The 9016-nt window shown below is 47.0% G+C and overlaps 2 protein-coding genes and 1 long non-coding RNA gene across 4 annotated transcripts in view; 1 reads left to right on the top strand and 2 right to left on the bottom strand.

The window, feature by feature from the left end:
- Positions 1–5277, top strand: part of LOC116689695 (uncharacterized) — a 6567-nt gene extending 1290 nt beyond the window's left edge. The window contains exons 2-3 of the long non-coding RNA XR_004332073.1: positions 441–445; positions 5211–5277. This is a non-coding gene — a long non-coding RNA (uncharacterized LOC116689695). The remainder of the gene's footprint in view (positions 1–440; positions 446–5210) is intronic.
- Positions 1–9016, bottom strand: part of si:ch211-214j8.12 (uncharacterized) — a 49376-nt gene that overhangs the window by 7295 nt on the left and 33065 nt on the right. The gene's annotated exons all lie outside the window — the stretch shown is intronic.
- gda (guanine deaminase) overlaps positions 6932–9016 on the bottom strand; it is a 68150-nt gene continuing 66065 nt past the window's right edge. For both annotated transcript variants that reach the window (XM_032516284.1, XM_032516283.1), the window contains exon 14: positions 6932–8893. In XM_032516284.1, the coding sequence (XP_032372175.1) occupies positions 8814–8893 (80 nt within the window). In that variant the 3' untranslated portion in view covers positions 6932–8813. The remainder of the gene's footprint in view (positions 8894–9016) is intronic.

A 9016-nucleotide genomic window follows, 5' to 3' on the forward strand; every position in this document is an offset into this window, starting at 1 on the left:
ATAAAAATGACACAACAAGAAACCACAATGCTACAAAAATAACAATATATATGTGTGTGGTGTGGTGGGGTGGGGGGGGGGGTGCGTATGATTGACAATGTATTGATAGCTTTCCTATAGATCCATATACATAGATATCTAGATAATGGATAGACATAGATTACGATCATCTAGATGATCTAGATAAGATAGATAGATATCTAGACTAAACAGGACATAACAAATTTAACAATCATGCCACGATGATACCAAAACACAAAACAAACTCAGGTCTTTGTATCCTAGGTCACACAGGGGCAAATAGTCAGTTAAGCATGGATTCCCTACCTGATGTAGCCTCTGCTACAATTCCCTACTTTGACAACATCTGAAGACCAGCTCCACACCCCCCCCCCTACACACACACACACACCACACACACACACACTACTCTAGACCAGGATCAGTGTGCAAGAGACAGGGTTCAGGTCCCGGGACGCCCATAATAGAAGCCTTTTTTTGCATTTCCAAAAAAAGGCTTCTATCAGATCACTGGTCCCCGTCCAGAGCAACGGGTCCATGTTCTTTACATGCCCTCAGTAATACCTTCCAGGAAGACATAACCCCTCGGATGGACACCCGCTTGGAGAAATCAAATGATCGACATAGATTAGTAATGGGTGGCCAGTGGCGGTGTGTGTGTGGCGTGTGTGTGTGTGTGTGGGGGTGGGGGGGGGGGTGGGGGGGATTTAGGAGTTAGAAATAAACAGCACACCCTCGTAACCTAAGAAATAGTTGACCTGAGAGATCAAGATCAGGGTTTTAATGCCTCTCGACGATCTATGAGGAAGTGTCGTGTGTGTCACAGTTGCAAAGGTTTGGTGTGTTGCTAATGGTCTTCTCCTGGATCCTTTCCTGGTCCTCTCCCTGGATCCTTCTCCTTGATCCTTTCTGGGTTACTGGACGTAAAAACCACCGAAGTGGTTTAAAGGTGAGTCTTTAACTTAGTTTCTGGTTCTACGGAGGTCACGGAGATCGTCCGCTGTAGACCTGAATAGGTCAGGTGGTGTGTGTGTGTGGGTGTGTGTGGTGTGTGTGTGGTGTGTGTGTGTGTGTGTGGTGTGTGTGTGTGTGTGTGTGTGTGAGTGTGTTGTGTGTGTGTGTGTGGGTGGTGTGTGTGTGAGTGTGTGGTGTGTGTGAGTGTGTGTGTGTGTGAGAGTGTGTGTTTGTGAGAGTGTGAGAGAGTGTGTGTGTGAGGAGAGTGAGGGAGATTGTGTGTGTGTGTGTGTGTGTTGTGTGTGTGTGAGGTGGGTGTTGTGGTGTGTGTTGTGTGTGTGGTGTGTTTGTGTGTAGTGTGGTGTGTTGGTGAGATTGTGTGGTGTGTGTGGTGAGTGTGTTGTGTGAGTTGAGAGGTGTGTGTGAGTGTGAGAGAGTGTGAGAGAGTGTGGGTGTGTGTGAGTGAGAGTGAGGGGATTGTGTGTGTGTTGTGTGGTGTGGTGTGTGTTTGTGTTGTTGTGGTGTGGGGGTGTATGTGTGTGTGTGTGTGGTGTGTGTGGAGTGGAGGGATGTGGTGTGAGTGTGAGGGGAGTGTGTGTGTGTGTGATGAGAGTGAGGGAGAGATGTGTGTGTGTGTGAGGAGTGTGAGGGAGATGTGAGGTGAGATTGTGTGTGTGTGTGTGTTGTGTGTGTGTGTGGTGTTGTGTGTGTGTGTGTGTGGGTGTGAGTGTGTGGTGTGTGTATGGTGGGTGTGAGGGGAGTGTGTGTTGAGAATGTGGGGGAGATTGTGTGTGTGTGGGAGAGTGAGGGAGATTGTGTGTGTGTGTGTGTTTTGGTGAGGGAGATGTGTGTGAGAGTGAGGGAGATTGTGTGTGTGTGTGTGAGTGTGAGTGGTGTTGTGAGTGTGGGTGTGTGTGTGAGGTGAGTGAGTGAACTTCCGATAACAAGTGGATGGAACTTTGTGAGAGGAACAAAACTGTCTCCCTGTCCTTTTGTCCCGGTGGCGTCTGAGACGTTGGATGCAGGAGAGGGGGGGGGATGCGAAGCAAAGGTTCGCGTGGAGCCTCTGCAGGACCATATATCACAATCTCGTTTTGAGAGGTGCAGGTCAGGTACGGCGTAGTTTTGTCTCCCACGTGCATTTAAACTACTCACTGTGTCCCGCCTTTTCTCTGACAAACGTGGGTCACTTGTACACACGTTATAACGCTCACATAGCTGCTAGCATAGCACGCACTCTACTTGCTCCTGACGGAGTAGTAGTCCTTACCTAGGTAATGTCAGGGCCCTCATACTCTGCTTCTAGATGGCTAGTAGTCCTTACCTAGGTACGGTCCGGGCCCTCATACTTGCTTTGACTGGCTTAGTAGTCTTACTAGGTACTGTCAGGGCCTCATACTTGCTTCTGACTGGCTAGTAGTCCTTAACTAGGTACGGTCAGGGAGGGCCCTCATACTCTGCTTCTGACTGGCTAGTAGCCTTACCTAGGTACTGTCAGGGCCTCATACTTGCTTCTACTGGCTAGTAGTCCTTACCTAGTACGGTCAGGGCCCTTATACTGCTTCTGAATGGCTAGGTTGCTACTAGGTACTGTCAGGGCCCTCATACTCTGCTTCTGACTGGCTAGTAGTCCTTACCTAGGTACTGCGCACGTGCGACTTCACCAAAGATGGAAACAGAAGTGAGAGTCTCACTCTGGAGCATTAAACAGAGAGCTCAACACACAGGGGGAAAAGGAGAGCTGCTGCAGAAATGGCAGTATCAACAAAAATCTGGTGTTTTAAAAAAAAAAAACTAAAATGAAACCATGGAAACCTTTCTGTCATAAGTCTAAATCCATTATAAACCGAAAATGAGCAGAATAGAGCCACTTAAAAATATTCCTGATATATGTATTTGTTCCTCTTTTTATTGTTTTTGAATTATTGATATTAGCTTTTTGCATTGTTTTCTGACATTTGTTATTGTCGAAACCCTGCTTAGGAGATCAAAACATTTAGCAATTTGCAAGAAAATATAGCAATTGTAGGAGAAAATCTGAAAGAGTAAACATGACATTTTGGTATAATATATTTTTTTTTTTCTCTCTTTTTCTATCCTGTTCTACGTAGACCTCCGGCATCAAGGACAGATTAGACTCACTTCCTGTTTGAAAATGCCTCTGTTTCGGGCGTCGGTGTGAAGCGTGGGGGGCGAGGCTCGGCCCCGGGGAGGAGGACGAGGTAGTAGGGAGGGATGAAGACGGATGAGATTGTCTCCGTCCTGCCGTTGACACGGCTGTGTCTCCTGAGCCTCGCAGACAACATGACGGAGGTCTGGGCGAAGGACTACGGACAGCTACCGCGACCGGTACTCATTCAGATACATAGGGGCCTTTCAACCTGCTGCGTGAGTCTGGGACGACACCTGTCCAAATGTTCTAGAGCCCACCGATAGTAGGCATTTCCGATATATATGATATGGCATTTATAATGTCAGATTTAAAATAAAAAATAAATGATTCTGAGAAAGAAATTAAAAAATGAAAACGGTACGGTACACCGTTGTGTGATGCGGTTGCATAGTCTGTCCACCAGAGGACGCTCTACAACGTCCCGTTAGTCTGGGTGGCGTTACTAGTCTGTCACCAGAGGACGCTCTACAACGTCCCTGTTAGAGTGGTGTTGCATAGTCTGTACCAGAGGACGCTCTACAACGTCCCTGTAGTGATGGCGTTGATAGTCTGTCCACCAGAGGACGCTCTACAAGTCCTGTTAGTGATGGCGTTGCATAGTCTGTCCACCAGAGGCCGCTCTACAACGTCCGTTAGTGATGGCGTTTGCATAGTCTGTCAACAGAGGACGCTCTACCACTCCTGTTAGTGATGGGTGCATAGTTGCCACAGAGGACGCTCTACAAATCCTGTTAGTGAGGCGTTGACAGTAGCTGTCCACCAGAGGACGCTCTACAACGTCCGTTATGATGGCGTGCATAGTCTGTCCACCCGAGGACGCTCTACACGTCAGTGTGATGGCGTTGCCTAGTCTGCCACCAGAGGAAGCTTACAACGGCCCAGTTAGGATGGCGTTGCATAGTCTGTCCACCAGAGGACGCTCTACAACGTCTCTGTTTAGTGATGGCGTTGCATAGTCTGTCCACCAGAGGACGCTACAACGGTCCCTGTGCATAGTCTGTCCACCAGAGGACGCTCTACAACGTCCTGTTAGTGATGTCGGATTTTTAAATAATAAAATATTCGCGCGGTCTAAAAGTCCTTTTTTGGTGGGCTCTAGTAAGTCCTTTAACCCTGTGGACTGAAAACACAGTCAGAGGTAAATAGAGGGCAATTTGTTGTTCTTAGAGCTCCAGATATAAAATTGAGGGTCCTTAGTTTCCTTTCTCTGGGTTTTTGTCCCTGTAGGTGGCTGGTGGAGGAGCTGATGGGCTGGCTGTGCAGCAGGAAGCAGAGTCCGGCAGCTTGCACCTCTGCTGGTCCCCCACCTCCGTGGCGTCTTGGGAGCGTGTCCGGTCTGGTCACCCCCGTCTCTCGTGCCACATCACTGCACGGCCAGGTCAGATATAGCGGCACAGACGCTGGGTCACATCTTAAAGGGCCCATGGCAGGGAAATGTCGTTTATGAGTTTTTTTAACATGTATTGAGTCCCCCCCCCAGCCTGCCTATCGCCCCCCAGAGGCTAGAAATGGATAGGTGTAAACCAAGCCCTGGGTATCGCTCTGCCTTGAGAAAATGAAGCTCAGATGGGCCGATGCTGGATTCTTGGAAGCCCTTATGAACTCATAAGGTTATCCACTTTCTCTGCTTTGACCGCCCAGAGAATTTGAGAGAAGAAATGTTCACATTAAAAAGCTGGAATCAGAGAATTTTACCTTGTTTCTAAAAAATGACTCAAAACGATAGACGATTATCAAATAGTTAGCGATTAATTAATAGTTAGTTGGAAACTAATCGATCCATCGTAGCAGATCTCGTTTTGTTATCTTGTGTCTAGAGCTGCAAAAATTAACGTTTCACTACCAACAAGTAATCGATGAATCGAGAAATTAATAGTTAGTTGCAGCCTGCTTGTGTCCGGCCTATGCTTCTTAATGTCTTCGATTCTCATTTTTGTCCGGGTCTGTGGGTCTTGACTGTCTGGAGCCAGCAGCTGTCCCCCAAGCTGCTGTCTGAAGCGCTGTGCTGTCTCCCTGCGCTGCGCTCGTCTCCCTCGCCGAACACGTCTGACGCACGTAATAGAAACAATGCCCAGCGCTGTCGTTTGCTGCGCCATCTGGACATATCTCGCTGTCAATTCCTGTCCGCTTGCGGCTTTACTCCGGAGGGGGACTTCCTTCCGTTTCTGGCGGCCGTCTGGTCTTTTCCTGCGCTGCGCCGCCGCGGCTCTGCCCCTCTGCCGCTGCTGGCTCTGGATATGGGTTTGGGAAGGAAGAGGGGGACGCGTGGGCGGCGCGGCCTACCTCCTCCTCTCCCTGCCCGCCTGGAGACACTGGACCTGGACGGCTGGCGCAGCTGCTGTTCATCCAGGGACGTGTCGGATCACGGACGAGTTCAGCGACCGGGAGAGAGTCCCCGGCTGGGGGGTGTGGAGGGAGTGGAGGCACAGGCCCGGGCTCGGACAGATCAGGGAAAAAGCAGAAGGTGCAGGCGCAGAAGATGATGATGAAGAAGAGGAGGGGGCAGGAGGAGGAGAGGATACTGTTGATAAGGGTACGGTCGTGAGAGTAGAGATGAAGAAGCCAAGGGATCAACGGAGGAAACCTGCAAGACGGGTTTCGTCAGGTGACCGATGATCCTGCGTCGAAGGACGTCAAGGGGTATCATTGAGTGTCGGACAGCTTGAGTCGTGCGTGTCCAACATTCGCTACGTATGTGTGGACGCTGAGGAGGGTGGACACCAGAGGACGGAGCCAGGGTCCCTGTTGGCCTCCGGCTCGGGCGTGGGCCGGCCGCTGCAGCGTCTCTTGGCGCTTCCCCGGCCCGCTGCCGGAATCTATTCTGGTGGACGTCGCAGCTCCTCTTTGGTGTCTCTCAAGCTGCCGGGGGTGAAAAACAGCGTCGCACACCTTCCGGATGCCATCAAGGCCTGTCCCAGAACCCAGAGACCTGCATCATCTCCGCCGACCTCCCCACGGGCCACATGACCGAGAAGACGAGGCCTGATCTAGGTGACGAAGGACCGGGATCTTCCTCGCTGCCTCACCTTGCTCTCACATCAAGTAAGGCCGGATACAAGGGGAGTCTTTTTGGCATAGAACACTTGGACCCAGCGACTTTTTAGAAAAATACAGAAAAAGTGCTTTTGGTGATCCATTAGATCAGATTAATCAGATTAGATCATTAGATCCTAGATTTAAGATTAGATCAGATCTAATATAAGATCACATTAGATTGATGGATCATAGTAGATTATACTTTATTCATCCACAATGGGGAATTCCGTGTTATAGCAGCATTTTTACTTCAGTGAAAAAACAACAACAAACCAACAAACAGAACAATGTGCAAAAGTACTGAATGTAAAGTCTCCATCATAAAAGATATTAAGTAAAGTTCTGTGGCCATAGTACAAAAAGTATTGCACTGTAAGTGAATAAGTGACGTGAAATTAAATAGAACTAATAAGGAACTAAATAGGGAGTCAGTTTGTCTATATGTATTTGTGTTTGGTCTATACCACTTTTGTAATGTGTTGAGTGTACTTTTTATCTGGACCTTGAGGTTTTAAATAAAGAAATATATATATATATATATATACTGTATACATACATACATACATACATACACGTGTGTAATTAACTGATGTCGTGCTCACTTGTTTGTAGTGTGTGAACATTGCAGAAATGAGAGATTTCACATGGTTCCCAGTGTAAACATGTCGTGATAAAGCGGGGATGTGGTCTGTTTGTTAGGATCCTCCATCAGTCGCTGCTCGTTGAATAACACAAACAATAGACTTGTGGTATACTCTTTATTTCAATCTTCCATTTTGTGACATATCAACTCGTGCAAATAGCACCTTTAACATTTAATATCTGGTGTCACAGAGTGATATGTTTGTGATAAAAACTGGCAATATTTAAGTAAAAACAACTAAACTCATAAAACCCATATTCAGAAATCAGTCCATTTCATTTCCCTTCATGTCCCAATATTCATAAGACTTTAAGTTTTTAAAGGTAACATAAATACATGGCCTAAGAAAAGTTAATTTGGATGGAGTTTAAAATCAACAATCTGAGTAGAAATGCATTCTCATCAACAGATTTGTATGTCGCACAAAAACTAATGCACAACGATCTGTACACATGTGTCACATGACACTTAAGATCAGCGTCTTTACAGTTAAGTGGACAGCAGAGGACTGGGAGCCGGGTGCAGGGCACCCTGAGGTGCTGGTCGGGTCGGAGGTCGTTGCTAGGCGAGTTTAACCAACAAAAAGTGAGTCGACAGTTAAGTTTAGACACCAAAACAACGAGAAATCTGCGTGATGTTGAAATCTGGGTTCAAAGGCGGTGTTTTAAAATCACACACTGGTCCAAAAGTGCTCACCCATAAGACGACACAAGGGGTAAAGTGTAATTTCACTGCCTCCTGAATCAAATCAGGAGATTTAGTAGATTTTGAGGTCAAGTGTCGGCGCTACGGTGGCCCTGAAGGACAAAAAACAGGCACAAAACGGCATTTCACATAAACACAAAAGCAAAAGAGAAAATGAAATGACATTTCACATTTGTTGTCACGTTTTCCGGAAATGTCATTGTGTTTTTGTAAAATGTCGTGTTTTGTAAAATCATGTTGTGTTATTATTAAATGCCGTTGTGTGTTTTTGTCCTCCAGGGCCACCGTACTTCCCCGCTGAAGCGTGATTTATGCCTCTGCGTAAAATCTACTCGTTCTGAACGACTTGTTTCCCAGAAACCTTTGAGCAAATATCTGGTAAACTCAAGATTTCAAGTGTTTTCTTCATGGAGAGTTTTTAAAGATTCATTCCTCATGCTCTGGCGTTTCACCCTCTCATTCCCCCTGCTCTGGCGTTTCACCCTCTCATTCCTCATGCTCTGGCGTTTCAACCTCTCATTCCCCATGCTTTGGTGTTTCACCCTCTCATTCCCCATGCTCTGCCCCCCCCCTTCCGATTATTTCCTGTTCTCCTTCCTCATAAAAAGCCTGCAATCAGGAGATGGTTACTTCTCCTGCTGCAGATGTCTCTCACCAACACCCCACACACACACACACACACACACACACACACACACACACACACACACACAATCCCCCCACACACACACACACACACGCCGGCTTGACGGCTAATAATTCCCTTATTTCCTGTCATAAATTCCCTTTAAAGACTTGAAGAACAGACTGAGTTCGAGCTCAGCCGACCAGTCCTGTGTGTCCCTGACTGAACCTCAATAAAAGACTCTTATGGTGATTAATTTCCTAATTATTGGTCTTATTTGTCTACTTCTACACTAAAAGAGAAGTCTACTTTTACTTCACAACATCTCACACTTCGTTAACCAAACACATCTGCATGAACCTGACCGACTAACCTCACATCCAACATGTACGTCTTACTTTATATTCTTTGTTCTAATAAATAATTTATGTTATTTGGCTTTTTATGTGCAGGTTGTACAGCCGGACATTTCCAGCTGATTCTTCTTGTATCTGCACATTTGGTTTTTAGTATATTTGGTATTTTGGGAGTTAAAAACCTCTTTGAGCAGACTTTCCTGGAGCAGAGGAGTGATTTAGTAAAAGAAGGGATGAAGAAGATGTTCAGCTGGGATGTGGAGGGAGGAAGAGAAAGGTGGAGGTGCAGGTGGAGTCAGGTCAGGACCCAGCACCGTTAACGGGGAACGGCACCACCTTCCTCCCGGCCACAAACACCTCCGCTATGTTACGGTCGTCGCCTGGATGGAGCAGACAGACAGTCAAGTGTGAGCGGCACGTTACATCCAGTTAACCCTCGTGTTGTCTTCCCGTCAAAAGTGAAAATCAACCCTTTTTTGACGCTTTTTAACAATGTTTTTTTT

Source organism: Etheostoma spectabile, chromosome 5 (assembly GCF_008692095.1).
Source record: "Etheostoma spectabile isolate EspeVRDwgs_2016 chromosome 5, UIUC_Espe_1.0, whole genome shotgun sequence".
Lineage (NCBI taxonomy): Eukaryota > Metazoa > Chordata > Actinopteri > Perciformes > Percidae > Etheostoma > Etheostoma spectabile.